The 19,202-nt window shown below is 38.3% G+C and overlaps 2 protein-coding genes across 2 annotated transcripts; one reads left to right on the plus strand and one right to left on the minus strand.

The window, feature by feature from the left end:
- Positions 1-11,836: 11,836 nt before the first annotated feature.
- LOC131598046 (uncharacterized) lies at positions 11,837-12,532 on the plus strand. The gene has a single exon (XM_058870694.1). It carries the CDS (start codon positions 11,837-11,839, stop codon positions 12,530-12,532), a length of 696 nt encoding a protein of 231 aa, XP_058726677.1.
- A 3,878-nt stretch (positions 12,533-16,410) lies between these two features.
- Positions 16,411-16,990, minus strand: LOC131624747 (pathogenesis-related protein 1-like). Its single transcript, XM_058895668.1, has one exon. The coding sequence runs from the start codon at positions 16,960-16,962 to the stop codon at positions 16,483-16,485; it is 480 nt and encodes a 159-aa protein (XP_058751651.1). The 5' UTR covers positions 16,963-16,990; the 3' UTR covers positions 16,411-16,482.
- Between the last annotated feature and the right edge of the window lie 2,212 nt (positions 16,991-19,202).

Below are 19,202 nucleotides of genomic sequence, written 5' to 3' on the forward strand. Positions count from 1 at the left end.
AGGTGGTCTCTCCAGATGTCTCTACCACCAAGCATATTCCTGCTACTCCAACTACAACTATGGCTTCTCTCAAAGATGCCAAAGCCATGATTGAACAGGGTGATTGCACAGTATGGGGACAGCTTCCCGATATACCCTACAAATCTGACAAGCTAGGTCTGGGCTATGATAGTGAAAATCAAAAGAATGATCAAAGTCCTCGTTCTGAAGGATTGATGTCACACTTTGTCAGCCAAGAAGTAAACGCTATTGAAGATGAAGGAGTGTTCATGAACCATATCATTCAGCCATATCCAGATGAAATTCCACCTATTTCCATGGGAATGTGGGATGCTGTGGGAGAACCAAACGGCGGGTATAATTATCAGTATGCCGAACCTCAGAATTCTTATATTGCTATGGAGGACCTTACCCCGACTGGATGGGGTGATGAAGTTGGAAATGATCAAATTTTCACAAGTCCCGTCACTGAGCAATATCAAAATCCACCCAAAGAAGTATGGGACACGCTAGGAGAACCCAGCGGCAAATATGACTATATGGTGAAATACTCCGCTCCTCCGAGCTCACAAATTGCCATGGAGGACATTGTCCCAACTGGATGGGATGAACATTACGATGACAATTTCGCTCTTGAAAAAGCCAGGGAAATACCAAATAACGAGGGTTGCTTTCTGTCAGCATACACTCCTCACCAAGATGCACAAGTCTCTATTCAAGACATCATCCCGACTTCATGGGACGGCCTTATCGAGCATCTCGCTCAGCCAACAGAGATATCTCAGCCTGGGCTCTCGTATCCAGCAGAGTATATCCCTTATCCCGAAGGATCACCGGCTCATTTTCCCACTAATGAAATCAATGCTGTGGAAGATGAAAAAGACAACTGCAACTGGAACAGCTGGGTACCCCCTGCTCACAACAGTGGATTGAACAACTGGAAAGCTGAGGATGTGATCTCCTTTGACCAGGAGTAAATGCCATTTCCTGTTTTCTTTGTGTATATTGTGCAAAGATAAAAATGGTTCCTGAACAATCGAACCATGAGCTTGAAAGCCGTGTGCCTTAGCACACTGGTCCTTCTACAAGGGCTTATCATATCATGATCATGTGCATTCAATAAAATCATGGGACGCTTGCATATTTAAATTTTGTGATCCTTTTTCCTTCTTTCTTCGCCTTCTAATAGCTATGTTTTTTCTTCACACACACTCACATAATTAACTTGCAGATTCACATACACTCTGGATCCAGTCAACAACGATTCTGCTATTGCCCGTCATGACTTTGAAAATCCGATCTACCAAACTGAGGACGAAAGTGAGGAAGATTGTGAAGTGCCAAGAGAACTTGCAAGGCTGCTAGAACAAGAAGACAAGGCCATACAGCCTCACGAGGAGCCAATTGAGGTCATCAACTTGGGCAGCAACGAAGAAAAGAAAGAAGTCAAAATAGGGGCTGATTTAGAACACAGCGTCAAGCAAAGACTGATTCAAATGCTGCGAGACTACGTCGAGATATTCGCCTGGTCCTATGAGGATATGCCAGGCCTTGACACGGACATCGTAGTTCATCGCCTACCAATCAAAGAAGGTAGCACTCCAGTCAAACAGAAACTACGAAGGAGTAGGCCTGATATGTCAAAAAAGATCAAAGACGAGGTTGAAAAACAGTTCAATGCCGGATTCCTAAAAGTTGTAAGTTATCCTCCTTGGATAGCTAACATCGTCCCTGTACCTAAAAAAGACGGGAAAGTCAGAATGTGCGTGGACTACAGAGATCTGAACCGGGCAAGCCCCAAAGATGATTTCCCTTTACCACACATCGATGTACTGGTTGACAATACCGCACAATGCAAGGTATTCTCCTTTATGGACGGATTCTCAGGGTACAATCAAATCAAGATGGCACCCGAAGACATGGAAAAAACAACCTTCACAACACCCTGGGGAACCTTTTGTTACAAAGTAATGCCCTTTGGTCTGAAAAACGCCGGAGCAACCTACCAACGTGCAATGGTAGCGCTATTTCATGATATGATTCATCAAGAAATAGAGGTGTATGTCGATGACATGATTGCAAAATCCAACACCGAGGAAGAACATTTGGGTCATTTACACAAGTTGTTTGACAGACTCAAGAAATACAAGTTGCGACTGAACCCAAATAAGTGTACCTTTGGAGTAAGATCCGGCAAACTCTTAGGTTTCATCGTCAGCAGCAAAGGTATTGAGGTTGATCCCGCCAAGGTTAAAGCCATTCAAGAAATGCCTATACCTCGTACCGAGAAACAAGTCAGAGGATTCTTGGGACGTCTGAATTACATCGCCCGATTTATTGCCCACATGACTACTACTTGTGTGCCGATCTTCAAACTGTTGAAGAAAGATCAAGTGGAAAGGTGGAATGACAAATGCCAGTTAGCCTTTGACAAAATCAAAGAATATCTCCAAAAACCTCCAATCTTGTTGCCACCTGTGGAAGGCAGACCTCTGATAATGTACCTAACTGTGCTAGAAGACTCGATGGGGTGTGTACTAGGGCAACATGACGAATCCGGCCGAAAGGAGCACGCAATCTACTATCTTAGCAAAAAGTTTACCGATTGTGAAACAAGATACTCACTACTCGAAAAAACTTGTTGTGCCTTAGCTTGGGCAGCTCGCCGACTAAGACAGTACATGCTAAATCACACCACTTTCCTAATCTCCAAGATGGATCCCATCAAATACGTGTTCGAAAAACCTGCTCTCTCTGGAAGAATAGCGAGATGGCAAATGATCTTAACAGAATATGACATTCAATACACTTCACAAAAAGCAATCAAAGGAAGTGTGGTGGCTGATCATCTGGCTCATCAAGCAGTGGATGATTATCAAGCATTGAACTTTGACTTCCCAGACGAAGACATTATGCTAGTCAATGACTACAAACAACCAGGACCAGAAGAAGGACCCGAGCCAGGATCCCGGTGGACTATGGTTTTTGACGGAGCTTCTAATGCACTTGGCAATGGCATCGGAGCTGTGATCATTTCCCCCGCAGGAAGTTACACACCGTTCACTGCCAGATTATGCTTCAATTGCACTAACAATATAGCCGAATACGAAGCATGTATTCTGGGTCTTAAAGCTGCAATCGATCTAAGAATCAAATTCCTGGAAGTCTACGGAGACTCGGCCTTGGTAATCTACCAAGTCAAAGGGGAATGGGACACGAAGCACCCAAATCTAATTCCTTACAAAGAATATGTGCTGAGTTTGATTCTTTACTTCGAAGAAATCACTTTCGAACACATCCCACGCGAGGAAAATCAACTAGCTGATGCTTTAGCTACCATGTCATCCATGTTCAAAGTCAGGTGGGACAACGAGGCGCCTATGATCACCATTTACAGGCAAGATGAACCATCCTATTGCAATGAGATCAATACCGAAGGAACCGAGGAAAAACCATGGTTCCATGAAGTAAAAAGATATCTCGAAGCTCAGGAGTACCCTGAAGGGGCATCCATTAACGACAGAAAGTTTCTAAGGAGATTTGCTGCCAAATTCTTTCTAAGCAATGGAACCCTATACAAACGCAACCATGACTCGACTTTACTTCGCTGTGTAAACAAGAAGGAAGCAGAACAGATCATGGAAGAAATACACAATGGTGCCTTCGGTACTCATTCCAGTGGACATACAATGGCTAAAAAGATCCTTAGAGCAGGTTATTACTGGTCTACCATGGAAACAGACTGCCATCATCACTCCCGAACATGTCACAAATGCCAGATATATGCTGACAAAGTACATGTACCTCCAGTTCCATTAAGCGTCCTGACGGCTCCTTGGCCTTTTGCAATGTGGGGTATTGATATGATTGGAGAAATCAAACCTACTGCCTCCAACGGACATCGCTTTATCCTGGTCGCTATTGACTACTTCACAAAGTGGGTAGAAGCAGCTTCATTTGCTTCTGTCACCAAAAATGTGGTAGCCCGGTTCATCAAATACAATCTCATTTGTCGGTATGGCATCCCTGAACGGATTATCACGGACAATGGCACAAATCTAAACAACAGAATGATTACTGAACTTTGCACACAGTTCAAGATCAAGCATCATAATTCCTCTCCATATCGACCAAAGATGAACGGCGCGGTGGAAGCTGCCAACAAGAACATCAAGAAAATCATACAAAAAATGACAGTAACCTACAAAGACTGGCATGAGATGTTACCTTTTGCTCTTCATGGTTATCGCACATCTGCGCGTACTTCAACAGGGGCAACTCCATTTTCTTTAGTCTATGGTATGGAGGCAGTTCTTCCAATTGAAATTCAGATTCCTTCCCTAAGGATTATGAAAGAAGCCAATCTAGACGAAGACGATTGGATTCAAACACGGTTGGACCAGATAAACTTGATTGATGAGAAAAGGCTCGCAGCTATTTGTCATGGTCAGCTATACCAAAAGCGTATGATCAAAGCCTTCAACAAAAAAGTCAAAAGTCAAGCATACCAAACTGGTGGCTTGGTTGTCAAACGCATCATCTTACCACAAGGTGATCCCAGAGGCAAATGGACTCCCACCTACGAGGGACCATTCATAATCAAGAAAATATTCTCCGGCGGCGCCATGTTGCTTACCACCATGGATGGCGAGGATTTCCCACACCCTGTGAATGCTGACATAGTCAAAAAATACTTCTCTTAAAAAGAAAAAAAAAACAGCTCGCTAAGTTGAAAACCTGAAAGGGCAACTTAGGCAAAAATGAGCGTCTCGGTGGATTGAAAACCCGAAAGGGCGGTCCAGGCAAAAATTAGAGACTAAACAAATACTATCCCGGTAGGCTGAAAACCTGAAAGGGCGGCCTAGGCAAAAGTTAGGGAATGAAGCATACAACTATGTTCCGTTCAGCTGCCTACTCACCATCAAGATTCAACACCTCAAAGACACCGATCAGTCCAATCACTTTCTTCCAACAAGTGAGGGATGAGATGCTCGAAGACAGATTGGCAATAGCAGAGTTGAAACTTGACTGGATCATTTTCACATAGCTATTTATCTTCATAAATATTTTTCAAAACTTTCTGACAGTTTCCTACTTCTAGGATTGTTGTCTCCCTGTGCTAACCCGCCTATCATGGCTCTTTTCAATGCAGCTCTTTCAAAAATCGCTATTTTCACTTTTTCTGTTTTAAATACGTAAGCATCCCAATGATAATTTTGAATGAGCATATGCATTTGAATATGATTGATGTTTACCAGGAAAAACAGGAATGGCATTCAGGAAATGTCCCGATCATCTGGACATCATTCCATCAGAAGGAAATCACCAAGAGAAACGCATTTCTCAGCAAATTCCTCAAAAAGATTTTCTCTTCAAAAGAAGTCTTATTTCCCAGCAGGGTTGTTCCAGATTACTATCTTCAGAAGATGTGATCCCCGCACCCGGACTTGGTCAGATAGTGCATCGGAGGATTATGCATCTTCCTCATTCCCATTTGAAAGGGCATCAGAACTTCCAGTTACCTTTGGTTCCCCAAGCAGTAGTCAAAGATCCTTCAACGGGATACCCGGGTTCTCAAAGAATTTCCCCAGACGAGGGTACTCAAGCAAGACAAAAGATCATCAACGATCACAATACATTCATGTCCAGCTGACTAGTGGGAATTTATTTTTCCAATTAGAAGCCTGACATCACATTCACACATTCATACATTCATACATTCATACATCATATTCATACATCATATTCATACATCATGCATCATGCGCATATTCATGCGCATATTCATACACAACATAACATGCATATTTCTCCGGGAATATCTCACATTTACATGCATCATAAACATTGCATATCACTAACTTGATTTTTCAGGTAGACGGATATCTTCAACAAAGATGTTCTCAATCACATGCAGTGTTCACCTGAATTCCATGAACGGTTCTCTCAGATATAATCAAGCCGAAGATTCATTCTGATCACTTACCAACTCAAAAACAAGCATCACAGATCTAAAGCGATACCTCAGACGGTTCCAAAACGATCTAGCATCACAGATCTAAAGCGATACCTCAGACGGTTCCAAAACGATCTAGCATTGCAGATCTAAAGCGATACCTCAGACGGTTCCAAAACGATCTAACATCACAGATCTAAAGCGATACCTCAGACGGTTCCAAAACGATCTAGCATCACAGATCTAAAGCGATACCTCAGACGGTTCCAAAACGATCTAGCATTGCAGATCTAAAGCGATACCTCAGACGGTTCCAAAACGATCTAACATTGTAGATCTAAAGCGATACCTCAGACGGTTCCAAAACGATCTAGCATCACAGATCTAAAGCGATACCTCAGACGGTTCCAGAACGATCTAACGTTGCAGATCTAAAGCGATACCTCAGACGGTTCCAGAACGATCTAACATTGCAGATCTAAAGCGATACCTCAGACGGTTCCAGAACGATCTAACATTGCAGATCTAAAAGCGATACCTCAGACGGTTCCACAATGATCAACTTCCAAAATAAAAAAAAACTTTGGACAAGTTCCGTAACGATTATCTTCCAAGACTTAAAGCGGTAACCTTGGACGGTTCCGAAACAGTCAACACAAAGACTTTCAAATCCTTCATCAAGATATAATCAATGGATTCATTCTGATGAACAAACCCTCAACCCATTTACCAGGTGGCATCTGAAAGCCCATCTCAGGTAATGTTTCAATCTGCCAACAACATTTCGCAGACGACATTCAAATGCAACGTCCAACATCTCTTCTGATCAAGGTAAGTGCAAATTTTCAGGGCATCTAAATATTCAATCATCTTCTACCTTCAGATTTCAGACAATCTCTTCAGGTTTAAGAAGATTGAATAGGGGCAACTGTTATACCCCAAAATTTGCCCGCATCTTTTTTCAAGAAAACTCCAATCTGAAAATTAAGAGTCTCATATAATCATGGATTTTTATTTTAACAAATATCCTGACATATGAAATACTTAGTTTTTAGAATTTTTCTTATACAGTATTTTGGCTTGTAGTTGAATTTATTCTTACGCAAACGCCAAATACTGTTTATTACTTCACACATGCTATTTATTTATTTACAGATAAATAGTACTGACACAATTGGTACAGAGTTAAAATCTTTTTGCAGGCGCAGAATCAGGAAACTCAGACTGTACTGGTAACAGTATATTAGTTATTTATTATGTCTATGTTTTTTAACAAGTCATGTAAATAAACTTTCATTTTTCACATAAAACATAAAGCAAAAACAACAAAAAAGAAAATTAACTTTGACTTTTGATTTTTCACTCTAACTGCTACATCAATACCTGAACAGTCAGTTGACAGCCAAACTGCTGGCAGTACAATTCTCAGTGTTTTGTACCATCAATCAAATCAATCTTTCACAATTCAAAATTCCAAGATTTTTGTTCTAGAAGTCTTCTGAATATCACGCGATTAGCAGAGACTCAACACTGCACAAAAATCAGGTACGCTTAACTGTCTCCTACATAAACAGTCCCTGACTAGGGTTTTTCTTGTTTTTACAGGAGCAACAAGTTTTTGAGAGCTCAAATGGATTACATACACATCCATATATCTCAAAGTACCATCATACAAATTTTCAAACTTCAATTCACTCAGACGCACCGTCAGCAGCTCAAACAGTCAACAGACGACCCGTTTGACCAAAAAGTCAACAGACAGTCAAAAATGAATTTTTTTGTCAAAGTCCATATTTTTTCAAAGGATTCATCATTTGATCAATGGATGATCATAATTCATCAAGGAAAGATCAAAAATCAACAAAACCCTAAGATTCAAAATTAGGGTTTTTGCCTGAAAAGTCAACTCAACTTTGACTGATCATAACTCTCTCATCCTTCATCCAAAAAATTCAAACCAAAGCTTGTTTTGAAGGAAATTCAATTATCTTTCAAATGCCATTGATCCCATGGTCATTGGATTCACCATTTGAAAAATATGATCAAAGACATTACAGGTCATTTTCAAAGTCAACAAAAAGACACTTTTTTCAAAAGGACACACAAGGAGCTTCAAAAATCATTTTGACATGAGACAAAAGACATTGGTTAGAGGACTCTTTGAGGTTTCTAAAAAGTGCAAGATCTCCTTCATATGACAAAAATTGAAGGATTTACACCTTGTTGAAGTTGGCTAAATTTTGGGAAAATGCATGAAATCAACATTGTTCAAAATTGCATTTTTTCCAAAAGGGGCCAAGTTTTCAGCATTCAAACATCATTTCCATGTTACTATGGGCCTCCCACGACCAAGACAAAGCCCACATCATTTTTATCCATTTTTGATTTAATTTTATCACATATAAGATTAAATTTAAAAAGGAAAATGGAAGAATAATGGGTAGCTTATTTTCCAAGCATGACTCATCAAATAATCACTTAATTATGCAGCAAGGAGGCTGCAAGGAAAGAAGTGTGAAGAGCAAGCCAAGGTTGCTTGAGTTCCAAGCTTGAAAGTCAAAAATTCAACAAAAGCAATCATTGCTTTTAGCTTCAATTTTAAGCACCTCAAGGCCTATAAATGAAGCTGCATATTTCACAAACAAGAGGAGCCAAGAGGACACGAAAATATAGCAAGAGCATAGCCATCAACTTCACAAAATTCTCAAAAATCTCATAACTTTTGTAATTTTCAAATTTCATATTCCAATCAATATCAATACAAAACAATCATTCCAATCATCTTCTAAGAACATATAAAGTAAGAATAAACTCTTTGTGTGGTCCCATGAGAGTCGTAACACATGCATAGTGTTCTTCATGTTCATACTTAAATAATTTTCGTTTTCCTATATTTAATCAACCTCCATGTAATCTAATCATTCCAATGAGTTCATGTGGTCCTATAAGCTAGATCTGGGCCTAAACATGTGAGCTCCCACGTGAGAATCGTTCCATGCCATTAACGAGTGTTCATGCGTACCAAAGCTTTAACCTCTTCGAATCCATAGTTACAGCGACCAAATTGCAAAACTAACATCACCATCGTGTTCAGGAGGTGATTTTAAGTAGATCTGGGTCACTTGTTTTTATCTCTAACGTTTATTTTTGCAGGTGTGAGAAGCTACCAAAAGTGACGTTTTACTGTACAAATAGGGGAGGTTAAAAACCCCCGCTATTTGTTTAATAAATAAGGCAGACGGAGGTTGAAGACGACCACGCGTCCAAGCGTGGTTCGTCCGTCAAAAGTTGACCTTTCTATCTGCACGCGTGGCAGATTTCCTTCTCCTCATTCGCTGGTCAGCCAGCGTGGGTCCCAGTGTGGACTTTGAATATCTGACTAATCATGTGCACTGATTCCCACATGGCTATCATGCTCCCTCATGATCTGAACCCTTAGATCAATCTCCAAGCCAATCCAACGCGTCAGACAAGCAGCCCTATGCTATGGACTTCATTGATTTTCACACAGGATCAGTATCCTTTTTACATTTCTATTTTATTTTAATTTCTTTGTTAAATTAATTAAAAATAGTTTTAAAAATCCAAAAAATACACAAAAAATATTTTTAGACTTCTAAAATAATATATTATTTTCTGAAATAAAAATATTTTATTTTCTTCAAAATTTTAATATTTTTGCATAATTAATTAGTATATATTTATATATTTGCTTTTTAATTATTCTAACCAATCAAAAAATCCTAAAAAAAATTGTTCTTTGTGTTAAATATTGTTTATATATTATAAACTAATTTTGTACATATTTTGAATCATTTTATCTTTAAGTTTTAATTATTTGTATAATTATTTGCATAATTATGTTTTAATTAACTTAAATCAATTTCAAATCAATTTCAAAAATTCCAAAAAAATTAGTTTTGTTTTAAAATTAATTGACAAATATTTTGTACATATATTAAACTTAATTTCTAGGTTTAAATCTATTTTCATCTTTTTTCTTCATTTTAATTTAATTAATCATGCATTAATTATAATTAAAACCAATCATAAAAATTCCAAAAACATGCCTTTTATGTTTTCTTGCAATTTAAAATTCCTAGATAAATGTATAGGATGTCAAATTCATGTAAATAGGCTAGTTTACATTTCCCGCACAATCGATGTAATAGCGTAGATTTACTTTCCGCACTTTACATTTCCGCACTTTAATTTCCAGCAAATATAAACTGCGTGTATGTCAAAGATAAAATTGAACCGTTAGATCACTAACTTCAAAGATAAATATCTGAATCCACTCACAATCACATTTGCACCTCTTCAGGTAATCCTTTTTCACAATCTTTCAAAATCAAAGTCAAAATTCCACTATTTCGAGTACAAAATCGAACCTTGCTTTTATATCCGGTGAAAGGATAGATTTTTTAAAGGAAACAGGATAAAGACCTTACAACTCAGGGTAGACCTCCTAGTTTGCTTGCTCAAATCAAAACAAACAAAATTCTCATACACTGTTGATTTTTTCAAAACTTTCAAAAAAGACAATACTTTGTATACATCCAAACACGGGTTATTACAAAGTTAACGTTCTTTCCAAAACATCTTTCGAAAGATAAACAAGCATTTTGTATACATCCACACACGGATCATTACAAAATTCAATTTACAAAAGTATTTGAAACCACATATGAGCAATTTCAGAGCAATTGAAAAGTGATCGAAAAACAAGTGAGCTAAGCAAACTTAAGAGCCCATGGATAACCATGGATACAAAGGGTGCTAACACCTTCCCTTTGTATAACCTACCCCCTTACCCAGAATTTCTTAAAGGTCTTTTTTCTGTTTCTTTTATAAACCTTTCCTTAATTGGATAAAATAAAAGGTCGGTGGCGACTCTGTGAATTTTCAAAAATGCGAAAGCATTAAGCGACAAAAAAGAGTCAGTTCACGTATCTCTACAGATCAGAGGTATGGCCCGGTATTAAAAAAAATCGGAGGTCCACAAGGTGTCACAATAAAAACATCACCTTCAGCCTAAAGCAAGGAAGGTTCAACAGCAAATATCTCATCCATAAAAGGATAATCTAGAGCATTAGAGGACATACATCAAACACCAAAAGGAAAATTAAACTACATATATGAGTTCATCTATAAAGCACTTAAGAAGCCGCATCATCAATACACAGATATGAGTTCAACACACCAATGACATTTTATCGGATTATACAAATGAAGCTGGGAAACTGTAGGAATCAAAGCCTGCTAAGAGATCCTCCCTAGAAAAATATATTGATCTCTTGCAAGAGGGTTTAGGTGCAATTCATAGTTTTGTTGACTCATTTGACCTGAGTACCTCTCCAAATAAGATTAATGAAGAAACACCAAGTAATTAAACAACATTTAGCAAAAATCTACGCACAATGCATTTACCACCGCTAAAAAATTAACAATATTTAGCAAAAATCTACGCACAAAAAAGAGGAATCAATTCATTTATTACATACATACATACCTAACAGAAATTAATTCATTTACCAAGTCATTGTTGTGTTCAAGAACCTTATCATACTCATTCCTCAATTGATATATTAACTGTTCTGAAGCTGGATGAATGACATTGGCCTCTATGAGCATGAAACTAGGGGGAGCCATTACACTTGGTCCAACAAGCACAGTCAAGGAACTATCTATAGCAGAATTGATAGGGCAATTTGCAATGGAGAGTGGTATAGTGCATTCCCTAGATGTGAGATAGATGTTCTGCAGCCTCATATTTCAGATCACTCCCCCCTAAAGGTGAGACTAGACAATACCATCACTGAGCACAGATTTAGATCTTGTTTTAAATTTCTAAATGGTGTTAGTGAAAGAGAAGATTACATGGACACCATAAGGGAGAAGTGGCAAATCCCTATAGAGGGCAGGCCTATGTATATTTGCTGGAGGAAACTCATATGTTTGCAAAGGATCACGACTTCACTCAATAGAGTCCCTACTGATGGAGTTAAGAGAATTCAACATAGTAGAGATAATCTGGAGAAAGTTCAAACTATGCTGGAGAAAGATAAATTCAATACTGATCTTATTGAACAAGCTAAGTACTGGACTGATAAGATTATCAAAGGGACTGATATTGAGGAGAAAATTCTCAGCCAAAAAGCTAAGGTGGATTGGCTGCAGTTAGGAGATGGTAACAACAGGTACTTCCATGCTATTGTGAATCAAAAGAATAAACAGAAGAGTCTGCTTGGTCTGGAAGATCAGAATGGAAAACTTTTAACTGAGTTTCAAGACTTGGAGGAGGAGATCCTGAATTTCTATAGCAACCTGGTGGGTACTGCTTCAGACAACCTGGATCATGTGGATATCATGACTCTGAGGAATGGAACTCAATTGAGGGAAGAACAAAGAGTGGAGTTAGAGCAACCTATCACTGAGAATGAAATTACTAATGCCTTAAAAAGAATTGGGGATAACAAAGCTCCAGGAATTGATGGATACAATGCTAAGTTCTATAAGGCTAGTTGGCATGTAATTAAGAAGGAGGTTATAAATGCAACAAAGGAGAAATCATGAGTGATTACATGTTGATTTCTCTTGTGAGGTCCCTCTATAAGCTCCTAGATAAACTTTTGGTGGATACAATTTTTTTTTTGTAATCAAGTTGTGTTAAAGAACCGGAAGTCAAAACACGATTACAAAAAAGGATCGAAAAGACAAGCCCTACAAATAAAAATTGCTCACCAAATAAAACCTATCCTAAGTATTGCAAAGGATTTTTGCAAAACTCGTAAAAGTTATTGATAAGTTTACTTTTTTAAAGGATGATTTTTAGTTAACAGGGTGGTAGCTGTCAATGAGTTGTTGGATATGGCTAAGAGTAAAAATCTTTGTCTAATATTTAAAGTGGAATTTAAAAAGTCTATGATTCAGTGAGTTGGTGTTTCCTTAATTATACGCTAGCAAGGTTTGGTTTCAAGGACAAATTGAAAGGTTAGGTTCGTGCTTGTGTTTTTTCAGGTAATCTTGCGATTTTGGTTTATGCTAGCCCGAACGAAGAAATTAGTATTCAAAGGGGTTTGAAGCAAGTGATCCCCTGGCCCCCTTCCTTTTTCTTTTGGTGGCTAAAGGCCTTCGTGGGCTTTTCACTATAGTAGTGGAGTTACAAGTGTTCTCAGGGCTAAGAGTGGGAGCATCAAATTTTGTGGTCTCTCGTCTGCAGTATGTAGATGATATAATATTGTTGAGGCATTCAATGATAACCTTTGGGTTATCAAAGTAATTCTTAGAGGTTTTGACATTGCCTCAAGCCTTTGGGTGAATTTTGCTAAGAGTTTTCTCATTGGGCTAAACTGTGACTCTTCCTTCGTAGAACTTGCTTGTAACATCCTCAATTGTACACAAGAGTCTCTTTCTTTCAAGTACCTTAGCCTACCGGTAGGAGCCAATCCTCGCTTGTCCTTTACTTGGGAACCCTTTGTAAATATCGCTACTAGGCGGCTCCTTTCTTTGAGGCATATGTATGTATCTTTAGGAGAGAGAGAGAGAGAGAGAGAGAGAGAGAGAGAGAGAGAGAGAGTGGGGGTGTGTGTGTGTTTATGATCGTCCTTATTTTGTGTAGGCCAAGGATCCGAGATCGACACTCCGCGCCTGCCAGAAGCCCAATAACACAAGCTATAAATACATTCGTAAAAGGTACTCAATCTATAATCTCCACTTTCACTACCTTCAATCTTGAACACTAACTGATTTGATCCTCAAAGCCCTAGTCCTCTTCTTGAGACTTCGTCCTCTACTAAAGAGCTTTTTCGATCCACTTGGTACACCCAGCATGCTTCTGCCACATCCATAAAAACCTTGTAAACGTGTTTCTTTCCATCGGCGAAAGAAGCCTTTATCTCCTCTATCTGAGCATCCAAAATGGACGGTCGACCCAACCAACCTGCCTCTTCCTACAAAGAGCTAAGGGCATCATCATTTGCTCGAAGCATATCCAAATCCTTCTCAATGTTAAACAATTTTCGTTCAAGGACTTCACATCTCTCCCTCACCATCTCGTTCCATTGAAAGTTGTGAGGAGCCTAGAATGTAATCCTGACCAGCATCTACAATATAAATAAGGGATCCGACCCTGAACAACGTATGAGAGGCATATCCAAAGATAAACCCCAGACGAAATCTAGGTCCACAATGACCACGACAGCAGCGAATTCCTCTAGGGTTCCAGGTACTCGAGAAGGAAGAATAGCAGGAAGATAGAAGAAAGGAGTCAGAGCATAACGCACACCATCCTACACCAAATAAGCCTGTTTTGGAGAACGTCCTCCAGCAGAAGTGGATGGACTATCACCACGACCCTTTTTAGCAAGAGAAGCAGAAGGTAAAGATCCTTAAGCCAGTGAATCAACTATGTCAGCATCTGGCTGACCCAATTAAGGGGTCAAAACCGGGACCATCTCCAAAGCAGACACCATAGTATGAGTCCGAACCTTCAGTATAGAAACATAAGCAACGACATGTGCCTCCAGCATTGGGATGGATAAGCCAACAGCTAGGCCATGGTCATTCGCAAGCTCTATAGTTTTTCGAAATTAACTCGACAAATTCATGCTATTTGCAAAAGCACAAATCTCTTGATTAAAAAAAAATCATATGGATCCCTATCCTCGCTAAAGTTTTTTGTCTCTCGGCATATTCAGAACCACTAATGATAACATCGGTACATATACGCCTATTCTTCCGCTAAAAGGAAAACAATCAACCGGGACCAAAACCTTTTTCATATCCGAGCCCTTCATATCAAGCATGTGAATCCTCTTTCATTCTCCCTTCTTTAATAAACTCTGGACCAATAGTTCTAAAATTCACTTCTACAAGAGCGGGCATCTCCTCCGGATCTGAAGACGAGCAGAAGACCATAAGTGCATCGAGAGTGACGAGTCTCACCAATACGAAACTCTCTAGAAAGTGACCCCAACGATAAAATCGAAGATGACGAAATTTGTGAACCGTTACCGCCGGAACGGACTCAATCTGATAAACGATGAAAAAGTTATGCGCGTTTGAATGGTGAGAATCATCTGGTCATATGAGGAAGAAATTTGCAACACGAAGAATTTTCTTGCGCGCCTCTTAAAGAATGCAACGAGACTCAATCTTCCGATTAAATTCAGAACTCAAGGCCTGAAGAGAACTCGTAGTCGACAAAATTTATGAAAGAATGCCACCGGAATGGGCCCGATATGATGAAAATTGAGAAAGTTATGTATTTTTGAATCTTGTCGTACAGTGCGGAAACTCCATTTCGGCCATTAATTCTCAACGCTATTGCAATATTCAGGAATTTATGGTGCAAAATTGGCCTTCGATCCCAACATACGAAATATCAGGGACATCGAGACGTAATTTTTGTTAAAATTTCAGCCGGAGACAATAAACGGGCACGGAAGTTATGAATTTTTTATGGTCTAGGAGACAGCGGTTCAACACACTTTTTCTCTGTATATTTTCAGGTTAATTGCAAATTCGGACATCTTCTTTAAAAGAAACAATTCCTGACCCGAACACCTGAAATGTAGTAGACCTCAAGACGGTTCTTTTGGTATAAAGATCGCTTCAAAATGATGTTCTCGTTAGAAGTTATGATTTTTCGAGTATCCGAAGGACAGTTGAACAGTAAATCAGAGTTTCAGGAACAAATAATTTCCACCACTTTCCTTGATGAATTGGCCTCCGGACCGAACACGAAAGATTTAGAGAATACCGAAACGGTCCGAACCACATGGGAATCAAGCCAAGACAACCTTCAAGTAGGAAGTTACAAATTTTGCACCCGCATCGAAAAAACAAACTTTTGATCTGAACTGTCTCAAAACAGTGGAAACTCTTGATCGTTCTGTGATTCAAAGCACGCTGAAGTGTGATGACACTTGCTATGATAGGTATTGGAATGGTCCTTGATAAGAGAGGTTGAGAAAAAACTGCTGACCGTATCTAAACTTCAGGAAACCGGAATTCTCACTTCACTGTATTGACTGACAGAACAATTATTTTTGCTATAGCTTTTACAATCATAGAGCCAGTGACATATATGTATGCATATGATTTAATAGAGGGACGCACATGAATGCAAAGTCTAAGCTAATTAGGACAGGAGGACAAATTTTAAAGTGCATCAAATGAAAACTTCAAAATATGTGAAACTGCGAGTTTTCTTGGCAATCATACAAAATGATAAATTTATTTATTTCATGATCTCTTGATGGAGAAAGTAAAAGCATCACAGAATACAAGAGATATTTCACATCTAAAATACCACAATTTCTTAAACTGATGGTAATAGTTAACTTTCAAGTTAATACATAAACATAATCTTTTTATTTGAGAACTATCATGATATTTTAGATAATGAGTAAGAAACTCATCAGGTACATATAATTTTTCTGTTATTATTTATTTATTCATGATAATGATATGGCTTCTAATTCTATAGCTGAATTGAAACAATAATGATATGAATCACACACTTAGTAAGGCCTTTCATCAACATAGTTGCCTGGTGGATCATAGTTGCAAGTAATGAAAGTTCCTCCATTGTCACAACTCACTTTGGCACATCCAAGACGAACTGAGTTTCTCCAAACAACTTGAGTATAATGGAGGCATTCGCCACCAACACATGAGTTACTATTATAATCATAGTTAGGTTTTTCATCCACCCACAATTTCACTGCATCGGTTCCACTCAGGTCGCCCGTGCTCATCGCGATATTCTCCCCGTAACGGCCACCACCACCGGAATGGATCAGTTGACAATCCTTACGTTGATTAGCATAACTTTGAGCAAAAGCACTGACAGTGTCGTCCCAAACTATATCGGACACACCAACCTCAGATCGTACTGCGTTGTGCACGTTCACGTAATTGGTTGGTGAGTCCTGTGCATGTGCAACGTGAACTATGACAAAGGATAAAACTAAAATATACAATGGAGAAAATGAACACATTTTTAGTTATAACAATTTGTTTCAGAAGTATAAAATGGTTTTTGATGAAAAATGATGAGGTTCTAATGATGTATTTATAGGAAAGTTTTACACAAATTTTGTTAGGGAGTGGAAAGGTTATTTTTCTTGTAAAAAAATAAGGTTATTAAAAGCCAAAAAAAAAAATTTATTACGTAAGAAACAAGTTACACCAGTTATAGTCAAATAGTTAGAGAGGAGTGGCTATGGTATGGATAATCAAGTAATGAGAAGATGAACATGATTATCCAAATTAAATTATCATCAATTATTTATCTTACAAAACGTAATTTTGTTTATGTCATTAATATTATTTAATTAAGTTTTTCAGGTGAATTTATGGAATTCTAGGAACGGTTGCAATAGAACAATAAAGTTTAGTCTAGCATAGTCTACTAGTCTTCTCAATGTAATAAATAATAAAAATTTGGTCAGAGAACATGAGCAATCCAATACTGGTTTGTCAACTCCAAAGAGATTATAATAATTTTTTTTTTTAATAAACAAGAGATATATTAAACCACGAGAACCCAAGTTCTCAAAATAGGATACAAGAAGCACGGAATGTAAATTCGTAAAAATTACAATTGGTGTCCATAATATTCCCAACAAAAGACCACCTCCAAACCATAACTTAAATCGTTTTTCAATTTAAAAAACGTGAAGGAAGATAAATAATAATTGATGGTTAAACTTGGTCAGAACAAAAAATTGCAACTAAAAAGTAAGAATATTGTTTTAGTAGTGTAGATAAATATGTTGGAGAATGATTGTTTAATGATTTCATTTAATGTGTGAGTATGATATAATCTATAGTAACAACATATATGATATAATCTATAGTAACAACATATATGGTTAAAACGTGACCTAATGGTGTTAGAATACCTAGAAATCTAAATATATGTAGTAAATAGTTATATAAGAAATTCTCAAACCTCACAATAGCATTTAAGCACTTCTATAATATGAACTTTTCCTTCTCACATGATTTTAACTCTTTGATTAAAATATATATTTTTTATAAAAAAATATTTATTTTTAAAATTTATTTTATAACACAAATATAAGATTATGCCATTAACCAACTTTTTTTTTAATAGGCAAGATATCTATTAAAATCGAGTAGAAGGGCTACTCAACCACAAGGACAAAGGGAGACAGGAAGAAAGCCATATCCACGACCTAAAAATAATTGCCGACATACAATCATCAAAGGAATGGTTGATGTGCTTAAAGATCAAGTCGTTTCTAGTATTCCACACAGTCCAGATCGTGAACAACCAAATCACCGCAACGACTTTCTGCCATTTCACTTTCTTAGTTTTCTCCATATGAAAAAGAAAATTCTTAAAATCTTCCAAAGGGATTTCATCCACAATATCTAACCACATCATCACTCTATGCCAGACAAAATCTGTAAACGAATAGGAGCCTAGGAGATGAGATGAAGTCTCAAAATGCGACAAACAAAACACGCAGTAAGGATCGTTACTTACAGACGAGATGTTGCGCATAATGAGCTGATCTTTAGTAGCTATACGGTTCAGCAGAACCCTCCAGGCGAAAAATTGAAGTTTTGGGGGGGCATCCAACTTCCAAAGAGAAACCAACGCCTTCGAAACATTGTCGTGCACGCTGCCAGCCACGGTATTAACGGAGGTAAACAGATCATAGCAAGATTTCACAGTGTAAGTGTCGTCTTCCGCGGAATTCCAAATGTAGGTGTCCTCGTCTCCGCTGTCGAAGGAGAAATTCTGCAGCTGCTCTAGGAATTCTTCCTTAATCGATGCAAAGGCCGCACCAGAGAAATCAATACAAGCCTCTAAGTTCCAGCCCCATTGATGGCCATTCCAAAACCGCACATCAGCGACGCTGCAATTTTTATCATAGGCAGCCTCAAAAGCTTCAGGATATGCGTCCATTAGAGCCTGATCTCCTATCCAATTAGACTGCCAGAAAGCTGTCTCGCGACCGTTGTGAACTTTAATCGAAATGGCTCCTGAAAAAAGATTAGAACAGTTTTGCACGATATTGTCAGACAATAACAGATCACGCCACCAAATAGAATCCGAGTTCCGAATCACCGATTTTGTGCCAATTAGAACTTTGAGCCTCGGGTCCCCGTATCTTTAACGGATCAGATTGCTCCACAATGCTTCCGATTCGTTTAGGATTCTCCACTTCCACTTTTGTAATAAAGCTCTATTGTTAAACTTTAT

This window comes from Vicia villosa, linkage group LG1, assembly GCF_029867415.1.
Source record: "Vicia villosa cultivar HV-30 ecotype Madison, WI linkage group LG1, Vvil1.0, whole genome shotgun sequence".
NCBI lineage: Eukaryota > Viridiplantae > Streptophyta > Magnoliopsida > Fabales > Fabaceae > Vicia > Vicia villosa.